This window comes from Cynocephalus volans, chromosome 3 (genome assembly GCF_027409185.1).
Source record: "Cynocephalus volans isolate mCynVol1 chromosome 3, mCynVol1.pri, whole genome shotgun sequence".
NCBI classification, from domain to species: domain Eukaryota; kingdom Metazoa; phylum Chordata; class Mammalia; order Dermoptera; family Cynocephalidae; genus Cynocephalus; species Cynocephalus volans.
The window spans coordinates 106,744,248-106,765,367 of NC_084462.1; the positions used below are offsets into that span (position 1 = coordinate 106,744,248).

Consider the following 21,120-nt stretch of genomic DNA (forward strand, 5'->3'; position numbering starts at 1 on the left):
TACAGTGAGAGGTATGGATCTAGTTTCATTCTCCTGCATATGGATATCCAGTTATCCCAGCACCATTTGCTGAAGAGGCAGTCCCTTCCCCAGTGAATAGGCTTGGTGCCTTTGTCAAAGGTCAGATGGCAATAAGTGTGTGGGTGGATTTCTGGGTTCTCTATTCTATTCCATTGATCAGTGTGTCTGTTTTTATGCCAGTACCATACTGTTTTGGTTATTATAGCTTTGTAGTATAGCTTAAAGTCAGGTAGTGTTATGCCTCCAGCTTTATGTTTTTTGCTCAGCATTGCTTTGGCTATGCGTGGTCTTTTATTGTTCCATATAAATGTCTGGATAGTTTTTTCCATTTCTGAGAAAAATGTCTTTGGAATTTTGATGGGGATTACATTGAATTTGCATATCACTTTGGGTAGTATGGACATTTTCACTATGTTGATTCTTCCAATCCAAGAGCATGGGATCTCTTTCCATCTTCTTGTATCCTCTCTAATTTCTCTCAGCAGTGGTTTGTAGTTCTCATGATAGAGATTTTTCACCTCCTTGGTTAACTCAATTCCTAAGTATTTTATTTTTTTGGTGGCTATTGTAAATGGGCAGGCTTTCTTGATTTCTCGTTCTGCATGTTCACTATTGGAGAAAAGAAATGCTACTGATTTTTGTGTGTTGATTTTGTATCCTGCTAATGTGCTGAAATCATTTATCACCTCCAAGATAATATCAACTTTTTGTAGAGGTTTTAGGCTGTTCGATATATAGGATCATGTCATCTGCAAACAGGGACAGTTTGACTTCATCTTTTCCAATCTGGATGCCATTTATTTCCTTTTCTTCTCTGATTGCTCTGGCTAGTACTTCCAACACTATGTTGAATAGGAGTGGTGAGAGTGGGCATCCTTGTCTAGTGCCTGTTCTTAAAGGAAAAGCTTTCAGCTTTTCCCCATTCAGGATGATATTGGCAGTGGGTTTGTCATATATGGCTTTAATTATGTTGAGATACTTTCCCTCTATACCTAACTTATAGAGGGTCTTTGTCATGAATGAGTGCTGAACTTTATCAAATGCTTTTTCAGCATCTATAGAGATGATCATATGGTCTTTCTGTTTGAGTTTATTAATATGGTGTATCACATTTATTGATTTGCATATGTTGAACCAACCTTGCATCCCTGGGATGAATCCCACTTGATCGTGGTGAATAATTTTACATATGTGTTGCTGTATTCTGTTTGCTAGTATTTTAGTGAGGATTTTTGCATCTATATTCATCAAGGATATCGGCCTGTAGTTTTCTTTTTTGGTTATATCTTTACCTGGTTTTGGTATCAGGATGATGTTTGCTTCATAGAATGAGTTTGGGAGATTTGCGTCCGTTTCAATCTTTTGGAATAGTTTGTAAAGAATCGGTGTCAATTCCTGTTTGAATGTTTGGTAAAATTCTGCTGTGAATCCATCTGGTCCTGGGCTTTTCTTTGTTGGGAGCCTTCTGATAACAGCTTCAATCTCCTTTATTGTTATTGGTCTGTTCAGATTTTCTACGTCTTCATGGTTCAGTTTTGGGAGCTTGTGTGTGTCCAGAAATTTATCCATTTCCACCAGATTTTCAAATTTGTTGGCGTATAGTTGTTTATAGTAGTCTTGAATGATTCCTTGTATTTCAGATGAATCAGTTGTAATATCGCCTTTTTCATTTCTAATTTTTGTTATTTGAGTCTTCTCTCTTCTTTTTTTTGTTAGCCATGCTAATGGTTTGTCAATTTTATTTATCTTTTCAAAAAACCAACTTTTTGATTCGTTGATCTTTTGAATTGTTTTTTGGTTTTCAATTTCATTTAGTTCTGCTCTGATCTTAATGATTTCTTTCCGTCTGCTAACTTTAGGTTTGGATTGTTCTTGTTTTTCTAGTTCTTTAAGGTGAAGTGTTAGGTTGTTCACTTGCCATCTTTCCATTCTTCTGAAGTGAGTGTTTAATGCAATAAATTTCCCCCTTGATACTGCTTTTGCAGTATCCCACAGGTTTTGGTATGATGTATCATTGTTTTCATTAGTTTCAATAAATTTTTTGATTTCCTGCTTGATTTCTTCTTGGACCCATATGTCATTGAGTAGAATGCTGTTTAATTTCCATGTGTTTGTATAGTTTCCAGAGTTTCGTTTATTATTAATTTCTAGTTTTAATCCATTGTGGTCTGTGAAAATACATGGGATAATTCCAAATTTTTTGAATTTATTGAGACTTGATTTGTGACCTAATATGTGATCTATCCTGGAGAATGATTCATGTGCTCATGAGAAGAATGAATATTCTGAGGTTGTTGGATGGAATGTTCTGTAGATATCTGCCAATTCCAATTGGTCTAGAGTCTTGTTTAGATGTTGTGTTTCTCTACTGATTCTTTGCCTAGATGATCTGTCTAATATTGACAGTGGGGTGTTCAGGTCCCCTGCTATTATGGTATTAGTGTCTATTTCCTTCTTTAGGTCTAATAGAGTTTGCTTTATAAATCTGGCTGCTCCAACATTGGGTGCATACATATTTATGATTTTTATGTCTTCTTGATGGATCAGTCCTTTTATCATTAAGTAGTGTCCCTCCTTGTCTCTTTTTATGGTTTTTAGTTTAAAGTCTATTTTGTCAGATATAAGAATAGCTACTCCAGCTCGTTTTTCTTTTCTGTTTGCATGGTAAATCTTTTTCCATCCTTTCACTCTTAGTCTATGTGAATCTTTATGGGTGAGGTGGGTCTCTTGTAGGCAACATATAGTTGGGTCCTCCTTTTTAATCCAGTCAGCCAGTCTGTGTCTTTTGATTGGGGAATTTAAGCCTTTTACATTGAGTTGTTATTGAAAAGTGTTGATTTATTCCTAGCATTTTATTGATTGTTGTTTGGTTGTCTTAGGTGTCTTTTGTTCCTTGCTTTCTGATTTACTGTTTGGTTTCTTTGTTTGTTGGTTCCTTAGGTTGTAGATAGTGTTTTTGTTCGCTTGTTTTCTCTTCATGAATGCCATTTTTATTATACTAGTGGGTTTTGATTTTTCTTGGGTTTTTATGGCAGTGGTAGTTATTTTTCAGGAACCAAACCCAGTACTCCCTTGAGGATTTCTTGTAAGGGTGGTCGTGTGGTAGTGAACTCCTGAAGTTTTTGTTTGTCTGAGAAATATACTATTTGCCCTTCATTTCGGAAGGATAGCCTTGCAGGGTAGAGTATTCTTGGCTGGCAATCTTTGTCTTTTAGTATTTTGAAAATATCATCCCCATTCCTTTCTAGCTTTTAGGGTTTGTGATGAGAAGTCTGATGTTAGCCTGATTGGGGCTCCCTTATAGGTGATTCGACACTTCTCTCTTGCAGCTTTTAAGATTCTCTCTTTGTCTCTGAGTTTTGCCAGTTTGACTATGACATGTCTTGGAGAAGGCCTTTTTGGGTTGAATATGATGGAGATCGTTGAGCTTCTTGGATCTGAAGATCTGTGATTTTTCCTATACCTGGGGAGTTTTCTTTTTTTTTTTTTTTTTTTTTTTTTTTTTTTTTTTAAAAGATGACCGGTAAGGGGATCTTAACCCTTGACTTGGTGTTGTGAGCACCACGCTCAGCCAGTGAGCGAACCGGCCATCCATATATGGGATCCGAACCCGGGGCCTTGGTGTTCTCAGCACCACACTCTCCCGAGTGAGCCACAGGCCGGCCCATACCTGGGGAGTTTTCTGCCACTATTTTGTTGAATATGTTGTCAATGGAATCTCCATTTTCCTCCCCTTCTGGAATACCCATGACTCGGATATTTGAGCGCTTAAGGTTGTCTGATATCTCTCTCAGATTTTCTTCAATGTCTTTGATTCTTTTTTCTTTCTTTTTGTCTGCTTGTGTTATTTCAAACAGCACATCTTCAAGTTCAGAGGTTCTCTCTTCAACTTCGACAAGCCTGCTGGTTAAACTCTCCGTTGTGTTTTTTATTTCGCTGAATAACTTCTTCAGTTCAGCAAGTTCTGCTACAATTTTTTTCAGGACATTGATTTCCTTATACATTTCCTCTTTCAGATCCTGTATACTTTTCCTCATTTACTCATGATGTCTAGCTGAGTTTTCTTGTATCTCATTCAGTTTCCTTAGAATTATCACACGAAATTCCTTGTCAGTCATTTCAAGGGCTTCTTGTTCTATAGGATCTAGAGTTTGAGATTTATTAACTTTTGGTGGTGTACTTTCTTGATTTTTTGTATTTCTGGTATCTTTTTTTTGGTGTTTATTCATTGTGGCAGGGGGTTTCACAGTCCACCGGTTTGAGACTAATGACTAACTAGGATGTTGCTGTGGTTGCCAATTTCGTATGGCTCCCTCCGTGACTGCTCAGTTGGCCTCTAGTGCCTTGTGTGTGTGGTTGCCTCGGGTCTTGGGCCTCTCCAGGGAGCCACCTTTCTGGTCAGCTTGGACTCTGTTGGGCTGGCGGATCACGTACCACAGGGTGTGTGATCTCTGTTGAGCTTTCACTTCCTGTGCAGGACTTCTCCCTGTTCCATGTGCTCTGGCCCAGGCTGTTTGATCGTGCAGTGGTGACCCCACTGGGTGTGTGGTTTCTGTAGAGTCTCCGCCTCCCTGGACGCACGTCTCCCCACTCTGTGTGCACTGTGCTGGGCTGGGGTGTGTCTTCTGCAACCCTCGTCTATCAGCTGGGCCTTCAAGACCCTGCTCGGCACCGCCTCGCCCAGGAAGTCTACCAGGTTTCTGCTAGGCACAGACGACCAGTCGCTCTGGGTCCCTTTGTAGCACTGTGTAGATCTTTCTTGGGACTTGTTCACCTTTGTATCCCCCCGGCGTGGACTCAGTCTAGCGCCCGCCTGCAGCCAGCTCTCCGACAGGTTCAGGCGGACTTAGGAACTCTCCTACCACACTATTCCCAACCAGAAATTGGTTAGGCGTTTTTCCGAGCTGGTGGCCACAGAGATGGTATCTGCCTCCCAGTAACAGGAAGTTTACTGGGGGCCGGAGTCTAGGGTGTGGTGGAGTGACAGTCGGCCCCACCCATACTTCCTTGCCCTCCCGACACTGGCCCGGGACGCCCCACGCCACCAGCCCTGCCAGAGAACCGTGGAGGGAGTGAGAGGGGAGGCCAGCCCGCCGGCCCCGGGAAGTCCCATGCCAGGGCCAGCAAGTGCGAAGGCTCAGTGATGAGCCAAGCTGAGCCGGGCCGGAGCTGCCAGCACCTGGGAAAATGGAGGCAGCCCTGGGGCGGTGAGTGACCCGGTGATGCAGGCGGAAGCCGGGTGGGTGTCAGCCCCCTGAGCAGGGCTGGGCCAGGGGTCACTCACAGGGCTGTGCCAGGTCGTGTGCTCACTCTCTGCCTCTGGTTTGCCGCCTTCCCCGTTCTCGGCTGCTGCCGCCTTGGGCTGTTCAGTCACGGCGCGGCTCGGGCGCTCCCAGGAATCTTCTTTAATGCCGGCCTGAAACCTCGAATCCTGAATAGGGCAGCTGGCCGCCTTCAGCGCGGCCCCAGCCTCCCGGATCCTGTCTGCATCCACAGCAGCGCCGGCGCTGTGTTCCCTGTTTAGAGACTCACTTTTGCAGCTAAGAAACAGTTCTTTCCCTGCTCCACACTTCAAAGCTGTTGCCTGTAAATGAGGCAGCCTCTCCTGCCGGGGGCAAAGTGGCGGTCACCGCCCACGACCGGCCACCAGCAGCAGTCCTCCCTTAAGAGATGGCGAGAGGAAGGTCCACAAGTTTCCCAGCTGCCTGAGGCCCAGTGGCCACCTTTTCCACCTCAGCTACTCCGCACCAACCGCCGCAGCCACCGACATCTTGAAAAAACCTTATTCTAGTGCTTTAAACTCTTAAACTAGGGCCTCCATCATCAACACACTGTAATGACTCAAATACTCTAATTTGAAGCAGACTGTATATCAACGTTTCTGATTGGTTGGACGTGGTAGGGAATGCCTAGATTTGGTAGACTGTCCACATATCTTTGCATCCCATTGCCAATATTTTCATCCTCTTCCTAGTAAGTCTGCTCTTCCACTTTTTACTTTATTACTCTTTGTCTTAAAGTTTCTTTAATGTAAATTGCCTTCTTACAATGAAACCAAATTCTGGACAGGATGAAAACTCTTGTGACTGATCTGACTGGAGAAGGGGAAGCATTTCTCAGTGGGGCCCAAAGTATGTAATGGACTTTATGTGTATAACTTGCTTTTCTCTTTATGGCCAATATACCAAACTTTTGGAAATATTCACTTTGTGTTTCTAGTGTTTCTCTTATGAAATTACCAATTAATTCATAGGACCTTACGGGAAACCAAAAGAGTCTCATCTATATGATAAAATGTGCCCCCAGTGTTATCCAGAGTTTAGCATTCATTTCTACAATCACTCATTTTGCACCTTCTCTCTAAAGCAGGCATTGGATTGTTTGGCCATCAGAATTCAAAGCTGCTGGCTGTCATCTATTGCTTTTCCTTTTGAATCACATGGTTTCTTGAATAATCACCACTTGGATGACTACCATGTTTTTATTCTCCTTCTGTTCACCCCTTTTATCCTAAGGAAGAGCTCCCTACCCTTTAATGGATGGGCAGTTTTCTTTCCCCTCTAGAGCAGCTCAAAGATGTTGCTTATGGCACCCGACAGTTGTCATTATCTCTGGGAACACAGCCAGCCCATGGAGATGAGGATAAAGTGGATATTTCTCTGCTGCATCAGAGTGAGAATCTTTTTGAACTGCACATCCACCAGGCCTTCTTGACATCTGCTGCCCTGGCTCAGGCTGGAGACACCCAACCTACTACTTTCTGCACCTATTCTTTCTATGATTTTGAAACTCACTGTACCCCACTATGTGTGGGGCCACAGCCTCTCTATGACTTTACCTCCCAGTATGTGGTGGAGACAGATTCCCTTTTCTTACATTACCTTCAAGGGGTGTCAGCCCAGCTTGATATATACCAGGCTGTGGCCACTGAGCACCACACCCTTGCAACTGGATGGATTTGCTTTGACAGAGTGATAGAGACTGTGGAGAAAGTCCATGGGTCGGCCATACTTACTGGTAAGTGCACTTGGCTTCTTGCAGCTCCTAGGACCAATGCAGAATTTCCCAAAGTCTGTAGTAGTTGCTCTTTCAGTGGTTTCCTATTCTCTTCCTCTGCCTTTATTCCTTATCCTTCCCACACCATCTCTATTCTCCATACCTTTCGTGCTTTCTGCTACCCAGGAGTTGGTGGAGAAGACTTCGGGGTGCTAGAGTACTGGATGAGGCTGCGCTTCCCCATAACACCCAGCCTACAGGCATGCAGTAAGCGAAAGAAAGCCCAGGCCTACCTGTCAGCCAATGTAGTTGGAGCCTGGGAGGCCCAGGAGGATGAGGTGAGAAAAAGAATGTGCCCATGCATCTCAAAGGAGCCTCAGCCAAATAGCTCATGAGAACAGCTCAGTGTTTTACGCTCAATAAGTATTGGTTGAATGTGAAAGAAAGAGAAAAACCGTCACACCCCAACTAGTCCAGAGTCTTCCTTTGGTCAAGTTTGAGTTTGAAATGAAATCATGCCATTGGAGCTAGCTACCTCTCCTTGTTATGAACAAAAAAGTTTCCCTGTGCACTTCCCTAAGATAGGACCAAGTGCTAGTGTCTCTCTCAGATAACTGCCAGAGCCAGTTTGCAGGCAGTGAATGTTATTAGATTTCTCTGTGACCCAGTCAGGGTAACAATTCTCTAGGTTGTAGTTTTTCCTCACCAAGGGTGCTGGACTTTACCTACAACAATACTCTCAGGCTGCCCTTTTCCTCAACCCAAGACCAACATCTTTCCAGTCCAGATCAGAGACGTGGAAACCTCAGAATGAGCTGCGGATTGAAATCACCAGGTGCTGTGGCCTCCGGAGTCGATGGCTGGGAACTCAGCCCAGTCCATATGCCATGTACCGCTTCTTCACCTTTTCTGACCATGACACTGCCATCATTCCAGCCAGTAACAGTCCCTACTTTAGAGACCAGGCTCGATTCCCAGTTCTTGTGACCGCTGACCTGGATCAATATCTGAAACGGGAGGCCCTGTCTATATACGTTTTTGATGATGAAGACTCAGAGCCTGGCTCATACCTTGGCAGAGTCCAAGTGCCCTTGCTGCCTCTTGCGCAAAATAAATCTATTAAAGGTGGGAGTTTGAGGTTATTACATCTTTCTGCTGTCTTCCCAGTGTTATCTCCCTGTCCTGATTCTGCTTTTATGTGATTACTTGCTTGGAACAGTCTCTCTTAAAATGTACTGAAAGGACTTTAGAATATTATCAAGAGCAATAGAACAAAAGGCTTAGAGCCTCACTATTCATATGGAAACATTGGCTTTTTCTGCTTTTTTTCAACAACAAAAACAAGATTCCCAAGTGAGTAGACCCACCAACCTGAATTCCATGCCTCCATCTCTTGAACAAACGTTTCAACCGCTATAGTGCTTCCCAGTATTTGTCTTTATTTAAGGCCTGTTTCTTAGTGCATGACTAGATATCTGATTATGAACTATGACCTTAACGCTCCTCACAATTCTTTCACTTCTTTTAAACATTAGATACAAGTTAGTGAGACTTCCATGCCAGACCATGACAGAGGCAAATTTGTTGGATTTTCCCCCAATATAGGGCTGAGCTCCATACTATCTTACCTTACTTTCATACCCAGGGTTGTGGGGTGCACCTAGGAGTGTCTGTTCTCTGGCTAAAGTCCCGCGAGGGTGAGGCAGGGGTATTGTGTTCTAATTAGGATGTGTGGATAGATTCAGTCATTACCAACCATATTTAACATGTTTCTGGATGCTCCATGAAGTATGTCAGGCCTCCCTCCTTCCAATATCACAACTGTTTAAAAAAAAAAAAAAAAAAAAAGGGCTGACACTTCTACTCAGAACTCCTTCGCCAAAGGGGAGAGGCAGTGTGAGCCATCTGTTAACCAGTGTTATAAATCAGAAGTCTGGCATTTGGAAAAACCATTTTTCTTAAGTTTTCTCTGGACCACTTAAGTGTAGATGCTGGTTTCCTTGGTATGCCTAAGGTACAGTAAGCATTTGATGATAGTAGTAATAACACAATTTTGTTTCTTGGCTGGATGACTGATGACAAGCAAGCTGTGTTCCTCTCCATACATCTTCTATCTCTTCCTGAAACCTGGAGATAACCATCTTCCCTATTAATATTCTAACTACTCTGCTATTTTATGTTATTTCTGAGAGTATCATCATGATTATTTGATATATGTTAATTAATTACTAACAAAATGCAATGAAATAAAAAATGGGGGAGAAATAAATAAGATGCTGTAAATGCTCATTTGCCTATTTCATGTGATCAGGTTTTATTAATGTCTGTGTGTCTCTCAGGTGGTTTTAACCTCACTGACCCTGCAGAGAAACCCAATGGATCCATTCACGTGCAACTGGATTGGAAGTCTCGTTACATACCCCCTGAGAGCTTCTTGGAACCAGAAGCTCAGACTGAGGAAAATGACACCAATGACATTTTAGAGACTTCATCTGAAGAGGAAAAGGCTTCCTTTCCTCCCCAGGTAGCTCTCCAGGACTCAGATCTAGGTAGCAGATCCCTGCCAATCCTATGGATCAGATTTAAAGGAGATAGTACTAAAATTGGAGGAAAAGAAATTCCTTCTGTAAATGTCATGTGTTTTGTGAACTTAATCTGTATCCTTGGTAATGCCATGAAGCTATCGATGGAGCAAGACCCTGGAATTTATTGTGGGGAGGAGACAGGGATAGCATCTCTCAGCTCTCTGGCAGGAGAGAAAAGAAGTTTAATGCTAGTTCACAAATCCCTTTCTTCAGTAGCAAGGTTGTTAAGCAATCATCTTGTAAGGCTCTCTCTGATCCTTCTATTCAGGACCAGATGGCATCTGCTGAGATTCCCATTGAAGCTGGCCAGTATGTAGCAAAGAGAAAACCTCCTCAGGCGGGAGACAGAAAGGAAAAGGAACACCAGGTTGTGAGCTACTCAAGAAGAAAACATGGCAAAAGAATAAGCGTCCAAGAAAAAAACAGAATGGAGTATCTTAGTCGTAATATCTTAAATGGAAATACACTGCAAGTAAGAAATCTTGAAGAACTAAAATATGGGTTGTAGTGTCCCCAGATGTATCATTCTCAGAGGTAGAAGCAAAAGCAGATGCACAAGATAAACAATAATCATAGCTCTTTGTGCCTAGCATGTGTTTCCACAAACACAAGTAGTTTAATGAACCTCTGGACTGTTCATTTCAATGTAATTTAATTCAGCATCTTTGTACTCTACAATTTATGCTTAGAATTTTAATGTCATGTGTGTATGTATTTGGAATTTATTTTAAAACAAGTACTAAATTTTAAAAATTAGAAAGAGCTAGTATTAGAAAAAGAAAGAAGAGGGAGGGAGGTAGGGAGGGAGGAAGAAAACTAAGATATTATCAGCTGTATAGTATTGTTGTTCTTATTCTGAAGCAGGTGAAATACACAGAGTTGAAGTTCTCAGGGCTCAAGATCTCCACAGATGATGGTTTTAACAAACAACACAAGGAAGAGGAAATGTCATTATCCTATCCAGCACTGAAACAGAAATTACCCCTACATCCTGAAAATGGTACTGTCTTTGTAAAATCAAATTTTCATATTTAATTATTTTATCAGGACAGTTATTCACTTTCTTCCTCCATCTTGCAGTGCTAAACTTTTCATGGAAAATTAGTATGTAAGGACCTAGGCCCTGTTTTGTGTTACAGGTGTGATGGTTAGACCAACCAAGGCTGGAATACTCAAAGAAAGTAACTTTCGATGTATTTATAGCTAGCTAGCTAGCTTAGTTACCTAGTATTTATCAAATGTTAATTTGCTCCATGGCCTTATGAATTATTGTTATAAAAAAAAAATAGGAGGAGGAGTGTGATTGGCCCATTTATGAGGTTAATCTAAATTTCTTTCAAATTAAGGCAAGACTTTGGTGTTATAATGAAAAATAGACATGATTTCAGATAATAGTAATGGCAAACTAGGTAATTCAAATCAACTAAAAAGCTAAAATTGGTGTATTTTTAAAATCTTATTAATGTTTCCTAAAAGCATTAAGAGCCAACAAGACAGAGAAGAATTACCTAGCCAAGATCAGGGAAATGGTTGGAGCTCAGAGAGGTGAGTTGGAACTGCTTCAGTCCTAGGACATTGCCAGTCTGGAGGAGGCAGAGGTGAGCTAGAACCATGCTTTTGGCGGACTTTTGAGGTGAGGAAGTGGGGATGCAATCTGAATCTGGTGTCTATCCAGGATAGGATTTCCCACTCTCTGATCTGGGACCCTGAAGGCAGCATCATTATGAGCTTCTTTTGCTCTGAGTGGCAGCATTGTGTTTTGGAGCACTTGCAAGAGCTGACCCGACGCCCACCAGGACTCCAGATACTGGCGTTATCAGACACAGACTGCTCAACAACTGTGTTTACTAGCTTCATGAAAATAAAAACCGAGCTTTAAAACTTCAGGAAGGAACTGAAGCTATGAAAATTGGTATTTTAAATTTTACAAAAATGTGTTATAAAATAATTTCAAATTCACATAAGAGCGGCATGAATAGGACAAAAAATTCACATATACCCTTTACTCAAATTCATCAACTGTTAACATTTTGCCACTTTATCACTTTTTTCTGAAGCATTTGAGAATTGCAAACATCATGTCCTCTTATCACTATATATTCATTTTCTTAAGAAAATTATATAACCACAGTACAATAATCAAATTTGTAAAACTCAACGTAAATATATTATCACCTTATGTCCAGAATTTGCAAATTGTCCAGTAATGTCCATGATAGCAGGCTTTTTTTTTTTCTTTTTTAATCCAGGATCATGCATTGGATTTAGTCATCTCTCTTTAGTTTCGTTTAATCTGGAACATTTCCTCATCTTTTCTACATCTTTCATGATGTTGACATTTTGGAGAGCATAGATCAGTTGTTCTGAAGAGCGTAAATGAGTTTCTCAATTTGGATTTCTCTGATGTTTCTTCATAATTAGATTCAGGTTATAAATTTTTTACAGGAATCCCACAGAAGTGATGCTGTGTCCTCACTGCATCACAATTGGGAGGTATGTGACGTCAGTTTGTCCCATTACTAGTGTGCATAACTTTTATCACTTGGTTAAAAAAACATTTGCAATGCTTTTCCACCATAAGGTTATCATTTTTCCCTTTGCAAATTTTATGTAATATGTAAGAAGATATTTTGAGACTTTATAAATATCTTGTTTCTTATGAAATTTCACTTCATGATTTTGGCACCCATTTATGTTGCTGTTTTTTTGTTTTGGGTTTTTTTTTTTTTTTTTTTTTTTTTTGCCTGATTGATACAAAATGTTTTCAAAATACACAGCAAATTTGAAAATGAACTAAGAGAAATTATAGAATTTCTAAATACAGACATTTATAACAAAGAGATGAGTTGAAAACAGATTAGACACAACTGATATGAAAATTGGTGAAAATATCCAGAAAAAAGCAAAGAGAGACAATAAGATGGAAAATACAGAAAAGCAAGAAAAGAGACATAACAGACAAAATGAGGAGGTCTGGGCTACATTTAAGGAAATGTAGAAGAGGAGAAAGAAAAGAGATGGAAGCAATATTCAAAGTGATAATGACTTACAGTTTTCCAGAACTAATAAAGGATATTAAAATTCAATGAAATGAAACTCAAGCAGGATAAGTAAAAATAAGTTCAAATCTAGACACATCAGAGTAGAAGTGCAGAAAATAAAATCAAAGAGAAAACATTAAAATTCTATTTAAAAGAAAAAGACAGCCATTGGTGCATCAGTAAGATGGATAAGTGACTTGTCAAGAGCTACTACTATAGCCAGAAACCAGTGGCAAGAGACCTTCAATATGCTGAAAGAAAATAATTAACTGCCAATCAAGAATTCTCTACATGCAAAAATATCCTTTCAGAATGAAAGCAAACTAGACATTTTCAGACAAACCAAAGCGGAAATTTTGCCTCCAAGTCACATATTAAAACCTAAAGGTCATTATTTAGGCTGAAGGAAAATTATCCCAGAAGGAAACACAAAGACTCAATGAAGAATGAAAAGCAAAGAATATGGGTTGTTGTAAATGACTGTATGAAGCAAAAATACTAGTGTGTGAGGTTTTAAATATATTCAGAATTTAAATAGATAATATGGTACATTGAATGGTGGACCCCGAACAGATATGTCCGTGTCCTAAACCCCAGAACCTGCACATGTTACCTTATTTGGAAAAAGGGTCTTTGTTATGTAATTTAATTAAAGATCTTGAGATGAGGAGATCATCCTGGATTATCCAGGTGGACCCTAAATTCAATGATAAGGTGTTGTTATCAGAGACACACAGGAGAAAAGGAAGCAAGGTGACCGTGGAGGCAGAGACTGATGTGACCATAGCCAATGAATGCTTGGAGCCACAAGAAACTGGAAAAGGCAAGGAAAAAAGAAAGGAAGGAATAGGCACACTGTCCCGTGGAGCCTTCAGAGGAAGCACAGACTTGCCAACACCTTAATTTTGGACTTGTAGCCTCCAGAACTCTGAGAGAATACACTTTTGTTGTTTTAGGCCACCAAGTTTGTGGTAATTTGTTACAGCAGCATAGGAAACAAATACAACTAATATAGACAATAACAAATATCTGGTAGTTAATCAACACAGATTAGAAATTATACTGAACTGAGTGAGAATGAAAACACAACATAGCACAATTTATGAGATGATGAGGACCGGCCTGTGGCTCACTCGGGAGAGTGTGGTGCTGACAATTTATGAGATGAAGCTAAAGCAGTTCAAATAAGGAAATTTTTATAGCTTTAAATGGTTAAAGTAGAAAAGAATAAAAATCTAAAATCTGTAACTTAAGCGTCTACCTCAAGAAGCTGAAAAAAAAGAAAATTAAGTCAAACTCAAAGAAGGAAGTAATAAAATATTAGAGCAGAAATCAGTGAAATAGAAAAGAGAAAAAAAAATAGAGAAAATCAACAAAGCCAAAAGTTCAGTTGAAAAGATCAACAAATTTGTATAACAAGGGATTGAAGTGGGAGGATGGGGATTGACTAGTAAGAAGTAAAGAGAACTCTAAAGAATACAGGAATAGGAGATTCAAAGAACATCCACTACTCCCTAGATCTGAGATGGCGTACCCAAAGAAGAAACATCTGGTAGACACCCCCTTCAGGGATGAAATCCAGACCTCATTGGAAAAAGTGAAGTCAGGGCCGGCCTGTGGCTCACTCGGGAGAGTGCTGTGCTGATAACACCAAGGCCACGGGTTCAGATCCTGTATAGGAATGGCCGGTTTGCTCACTGGGTGAGCGTGGGGCTGACAACACCAAGTCAAGGGTTAAGATCCCCTTACAGGTCATCTTTTAAAAAAATACATATATATATATAAAAAAAAAAAAAGAAGAAGAAAGAGTGAAGTCATATCTCACTGAATGGCACAGAAGCTTTGCTGTGACTGCACCTCAGAACTCAGAGGAACTGTGAAGTTGCCCCTGAGATGATAGGAGTAAACCATTCACGGAGAGGTGCCAAGCTGGTGACATTTCACTGCAAACATACACCAGGGGGTACTAGGGAAACTGTACATTGAGAGCTGTCATGTGCTACTGGCCAGTATGAACTGTTGGAATCAGGTGCTACTAGAATCATGTTTTGCAGAACCATGTGTGCTGCTGGAGCCAGGACCTATGTTGCAGGAGCCTGGTGTACAGGAGTCCACATCTGCTGCAGGAGCCTGCCTAAATGAGCACATTGGAACCAAGAAGAGAAACCCTTTTTCTTCTTCCAGTGATCCTCCAGTGATCTCTACTGACAAAAACATGGTGTCAATGGGCAAAGAAGAAATATTTATGGGGTCCAGCTATATTATTGCAGAGCAGACAATGAAGGAGCTGAGAAACAATAAATTGGTAGCTGGCAAAGTGACCAAGACCAAAAAAAAAAAGACTGAAGACATAAGTTAGTAAATTCAAGAATGAATGCAGGGTCAATACAGACCCTCTAATTAAAAGGATTATGGAATATTATAAACTACTTCATGCAGACAACTTAGATGGAAAAGTCAAATTCTTAAAAAAGATACAAATTACAGAAACTGAAGAAATAAAAGCTCAGTAATGACCTGTAAGTAGTAAAGGCAGTGAATTAATAATTAGAAATCTTCCCACAACAAAAAAAATCCAGGCCCAAATGGCTTCATTGGCAAATTCTAATCAATATTTAAGGAAGAAATAATGCTGATCCTTCATAGTCTCTTTCAGAAAATGAAAGAGAAAAGAAAACTTCCTACCTCATTCCATTTTAAAGCTAGTATTATCTTGCTACCAAAGCAAGTCACAGATATTAAAAGATACACTGTAGACCAATATCCATTATGAACACAAATGCAATATCCTTTATGAAATGTTAGCAAACCAAATCCAGAAAAACATAAAAGTATTAAAGGGATTTACATGACATGACAAAGTGGGATTTATTCAAGCAATACAAGATTGGTTTAACAACAAAAATTAATTAATACACTGTAGTAATAGAATAAGGGCCAAAATCTCAATAATAATCTCAATAGATGAATAAAAAGCATTTCACAAAATCCAATTCCCATTCTTGATGAGAACTCTCAGGAAACCAGGACTAGAAGGAAATTTCTTCAAACTGATAAAAGGTCAGTGAAACCTACAAGGAACATCATACTTAGTGGTGAAATACTGAATGCTTTTTCCTTAAGATTGAGAACAAAGAAAGGATGCCTGCTTTCACCACTCCTACTGAATATTGTAGTGAAGATTGTAACCAGTGCAATAAGGCAAGAAAAAGAAATTAAAGTCATATGGATTGGAAAGGAAGAAGTAGTGCTGTCTTTATTTGCAATCAACTTGATCTGCTTTTAGAAAATTATAAAAAATCTATAAAAAGAAAAAAAAACTACAACTAAAAGCTAGTGAATAAGGTTGTAGGATATAAGATCAACATACCAAAATTAATAATATTTCTGTATACTAGCAATGAACAGTATAAAAATGAGACCAAGAAAATAACTTTATTCACAATATCATCCAAAATAGTAAAATATTTAAGAATAAATTTAACAAAAGAAATGCAAGACCAGTATACTGAAAACTACAAAAGGTCTTGAGAGAAATTAAGGAAGATTCAAATAAATGGATTGGACAAATGAAAATTAAGGTAGTAATTCTCCCCCAAATTTATATAGAAATGCAAAGAACCTAGAATAGCCAAAACAGTTTTGAAAATCAAGAACTAGTTTGAAAATTTGTACTACCAGTTTTCAAAACATACAATAAAGATATAGTAATTCAGACAGTGTGGAATTGGCATAAAAATAGATTTATAGATCAGTGAAAGAGAATTGAAAATCTAGAAATAAAACCTTAAATTTATGGTCAGTTAATTTTCCACACAGGTTCCAAGGCAACTTAATGGGGAAATACTAATCTCTCTAATAAATGATGTTAGGACAATAGTATGTCCACATCCAGGGGGAAAAAGAACTTAGACTCTTACCTCATACTATGCACTAAAACTAACCAAAATGGATCATAGATCTAAATATTAGAACCAAAGTTATAAAATTTCTAAAAGGTGGTTTTCTCACATGATTTATGTGAGAAAAATTTTTGACCTGAGATTAGACAAAGATTCCTTAGATAGGAAAGCAGAAGCATCGGCTATAAAATAAAAACTGACAAATTGAACTTCAGCAAAATCAAAAATGTATGCTTTTCAAAGGACACCATTAAGAAACTGAAGAGACAAGTTACAGACTAGGAGAAATATTTACAAATGGCATTTCTGATAGAGAACTTGAATCCATAATCTATAAAGACCTCCTACTTCTCAATAATAAGACAACCCAAATTGTTTTTTTTTTTTTTATTGAATTATAATTGATTATACGTACTTTTGGGGTTCAACGTTGACTTATGTTGATCAAATCAATATTATTAGCATATATTACAAGTCATACTTATTCTTTATGCCTCTTATCCAATCTCTCCCCATCCCCCTCTCCCTTCCCCCTCCACCTCTGATAACCCTAGATTTCGTTTCTCCTTCTGAAAGAGTAATGGTTACTCTGTTGATTTATTGCCTCGATGATGTGTCCAGTGCTGAGACAGGTGTGTTCAGGTCCCCCACTATTATCATAGAGCAGATGCTTCTTCTGTCACTCTGGAATGGGCTTTGTAGAGAGACATCCTCTTCTTTTCTTTGGTCTCTACTGGTGACTCCCCTTGTGTCGATGCACTCCAGTGGCTGGCGTTCATTTTACATGGTGGTTATGGTGTCTAGCTGCTTTTGTGGCAGCTGTGGCTATTGTGGTGGCTGTGGTGGGCCACCCACATGGAAGTGATGTTTTTGGCATGCTCCTTGCCTGGTTGCAGGAGGAGGGGTTGGTCCTTGGCTCCACCTGTTTTTATATTCTGAAGTTGTTGTTGTGGAGCAGTTGGGTGGGAGGGGGAAAGGGGAACGGGAAGCAAATAGAGTGGGAAAGGAGGAAGGAGGGGGGCATGGTTGAGGCCTGTGACACCCCCCTCATTCCTTCAGGGGAGACCAGGGGGCTTCCAGTTGTGGCTTGGTCATTGCTGGGCTGAATGCAGTGTCAGCCCCACTGCCCTGGCTCAAGAGACCAGGGGCCTTCCAGCAATGGTTCAGTGGTTGTCACTGAGCTGGTTACAGGTGTTTGGGGTGTGTGGCCAAGGTCCTCAGCCCCCTACTGCCCTGGCTCAGGAGCCCAGGCGCCTTCCTGTGGTGGCTCGGTGGTCATCACTGGACTAGTTGTAGGTGTTGGGGGACATGGTTGAGGCTCCTGACCCTCCCCCCTTCCTGGCTTGGGGTCCCAAGGGGCTTCCAGTCCCCTTCTAGGTTTTATAGCTGTTCTTGGTGAAGTAAGACCTTTACTAGTTAATATCAAACTTTGTCTCTGGTCTATGGGTATTTTATTTTTTCTTTCAGTTCTGTTTTGGATTATTTGCTATTTGCACTACTTAGACTCTGCACTGAACTAATTTGTTTTCCTTTGCTTACTTCTAAAGTGGGGGAACTTCCTGTGGGGACCAGCACTTGAGCCCTGTAGTTGAGCTAAACTGCTGTTTTGCTGCTGATTCCCCAGGGAAGGCTTTTTGTGCAGCTCAAGTTTTAATGATTGATTTTGTTGGTACTTCCAGGTCTCATGAGATCCGGTGCACATGTGCTGTGTAGAAACTCTGGTTGGGACCTGAGTCTCTTCAGCAAACTGCTCCCACTGCAGTTCTGTATTCCTAACCAGTCTACACAGAGTGATCCTGAGCTGATTGGGGGGCACAGCTGTCCTGCTATGTCCTGATATTCTCCCAGTGGGCCTGGCTCACCCACCACCCCCACTCCAAACACTTCCCATGGGATGGGCCATGAATGGTCCCTTGCAATGACTCACTAGCCTCTGTGTGGCTCCTTTTTTTCATTTGTCTGTGGTTACTCACTCCTATGTGGGTCCACAGGAAACCTGTTAGTGGTTTTGCTGGCCTGGAGCCCACCAAGGCCCTCCTCTCCCCTTCCACCTCCAAGCAATTTCACCTGAAGGGCACAGCTGCCGCTTTTCCAGCTCTTGCTCCATGTGCTCACCAGGGCCAGCCTTGAAGTGGTTGGGGCTCAAAACGATCAGAGCGATCCTTTCATTCTCTCATCGTGGCTTCTCCCGCCTTCATGAACTCGATAGGTCTCTCCTCCTCTTCCCCTGAGCTCTAGTGGCCCCAGCTTGGCTGTCGTTACTTTTTAATAGTTGTGAATTGGTTGATTTGTAGGAGAAAGTGGTGCTGGGGACTGTCAATTCTACCAAATTGACCGGAAGCCAAGGCAACCCAATTTGAACAGACGTTTCACCAAAGAAGATACCCAAATGGCTAATAAGCATATGAAAAGATGTTCAACATCGTTAGTTATTAGGAAAATTCAAATTAACACCACAATGAGATATCAGTAAACAGCTGCTGGAGTTGTTATATTTCAGAAACCGTCCATACCAGGTGTTGGTGAGGATATGGAAAAACTGGAACCTCATACATTACTGGTGGAAACGTAAAACAGTACAGCCACTTTGAAAAACATTTGGTTGTTCTTTAAAAAGTTAAACATATATTTTGTATACAACCCAGCAATTCTACTTTTAAGTATCTACCCAGGGGAAATAAAAATATTTGTCCACTTGGACACAAATATTCATAGCAGCATTATTAATCATCCAGAGTAAGAAAAAATTTCTTAAGAAATAAAATGCACTAGTTATAAAGGAAAATATTGATAAACTTGACTACCTTAAACTTAAGAATTTCTGTTCATCAAGAGAGTAAACAGTCAAGCTACAAAGTGGAGAAGATATTTGCAACACAAACTATCAAAGGGCTCAATTCAGAAAATATACAGAACTCCTAAATATTAAAGAGAAAAAAAGGACAACTCAGTAGAAAAGTGGTCAAAAGATTTGAAAGGCCCTCTACAATATGGAAAATGAAATGTCCAGTAAAAATATTAAAGGTGTTCAACATTTTCAAATACTCAAAGAAATACAAATTACACCAAAATCAATGAACACTGCAGACTCACCAAAATGGCAAAATTTTAAAGTCTGATAATACCAAGTGCTGGTGAGGATGTGGAGCAAGAGGAACTCTCTCACACTGGTGATGGGAATGTAAAGCTATGCAACCATTTTGGAAAACTTTCTTATTATTTGGTAGAATTAATTATGTGACCCAACAGTTTTATTCTTAGGCATATGTGCTTACCTGCATTGTGATATTTGTTCTTTAAAGCAAAACGGTGTAAGCAACACAAATGTCTGTGAGTAGTAAACTAGATAAGGAAGTTATGATATATTCATATAACAAAATACTATACAGGAACAAAAACAAACCAATCTACGGTGACTTGTAATAATATGGATGCCTCTTGAAAATATAAGTGTGTGAGTACATCCTTATAACACCAAGGTCACGAGTCTGGATCTCCCTACTGTCCAGCTGCCAAATAATAATAATCATGATAATAATAATAATAATAACAACAACTTTGTATACCAGCCAGTCTCAAAAAAAAAAATTTGGATGAAAGAAGCCAAATGTACAAAAAGTGTATGACGTATGATTTTATTTATATAGATTTCAGAAACAGGCAAATTAAAGCTATACTGTTTAGAGATACTAACTCAACTCAGAGTAAAAGTATGAGGCAAAGCAAGGTAGAGAATTTCAATCAAGTTAGTCTGCTTTTATTTTAAATTTTGCTATTTTGCTCATTTTGAATTTTTGCACTATGATTTTCTAAAATATTGTGTTAAAATTGTATTTATCTTGATTATTGAGTTTTTTTGGCACCACCTCAAATTTTGTGCCTGAGGTCAGTGCCTTAAATGTCTTACCCTAGTTCTGACCCTGTTCAGGATAGTGGTTACTCCTAGGGGAAGGGGGAGGGAGTCACCATCAGGAAAGGGCCATCGCTGGGGATCTGGAGGGCTAGCAACGATCTGTTTCTTGGCTGGGTGGTTATACGGATGTTCATTTCACAATGATTTAATAGGCTTAACATTTATATTTCATGTACTTTTCTATATGCTTGAAAAATTTAATAATGGGGAAAATATAAAGGTAGATATAGACACTTGAAAAGGGAGTCTTTACTACTAAAAAAAAAAAGGCTGTCTTTATTTCTAAATCTCTAAAAGTATAATTTTGGGGCTTTTAAATGTATTTGGCATAACTTCTTGACTGAGAAGAGCATAGATGATTTTCCTTCTGAGAAGAAATTTTCTATTCATTGCATAATCCCATTTTCCCATAAAGGATATTTACTGTAAGGGAGGTTAACAGGAATAACCAGGCCCACATTTTCCCAGGGCCTAATTTGTATGACTGGCAAGAAATCCTGGTTGTAAAAGAACAATTTCATTCTTTTTTTTTTTTTTTTTTTGCCACTGGCTGGTGCAGGGATTGAACCCTGGACCTTGGTGTTATCAGCACCATGCTCTAACCAACTGAGCTAACCAGCCAGCCCCAGAAATGGTTCCATTCCTATGATTAGTAGACAATG

The 21,120-nt window shown here is 39.9% G+C and overlaps 1 protein-coding gene and 1 non-coding gene across 6 annotated transcripts in view; one reads left to right on the forward strand and one right to left on the reverse strand.

Annotated features, from left to right (window-relative positions):
• The window catches only part of RPGRIP1 (RPGR interacting protein 1), a 70,120-nt gene that overhangs the window by 26,050 nt on the left and 22,950 nt on the right, over positions 1-21,120 (forward strand). For 2 of the 5 annotated variants that reach the window (XM_063091284.1, XM_063091286.1), the window contains 3 exons: positions 9,357-9,541; positions 9,871-10,074; positions 10,464-10,602. In XM_063091284.1, coding sequence (XP_062947354.1) covers positions 9,357-9,541; positions 9,871-10,074; positions 10,464-10,602 — 528 coding nt within the window. Of the gene's footprint in view, positions 1-6,585; positions 7,039-7,203; positions 7,356-7,799; positions 8,143-9,356; positions 9,542-9,870; positions 10,075-10,463; positions 10,603-21,120 lie in introns of all 5 variants that reach the window. The other 3 variants (XM_063091282.1, XM_063091283.1, XM_063091285.1) reach the window with 3 other exon arrangements.
• Positions 21,006-21,079, reverse strand: TRNAI-GAU (transfer RNA isoleucine (anticodon GAU)). The gene has a single exon. It is a non-coding gene; the product is annotated as a tRNA-Ile (tRNA).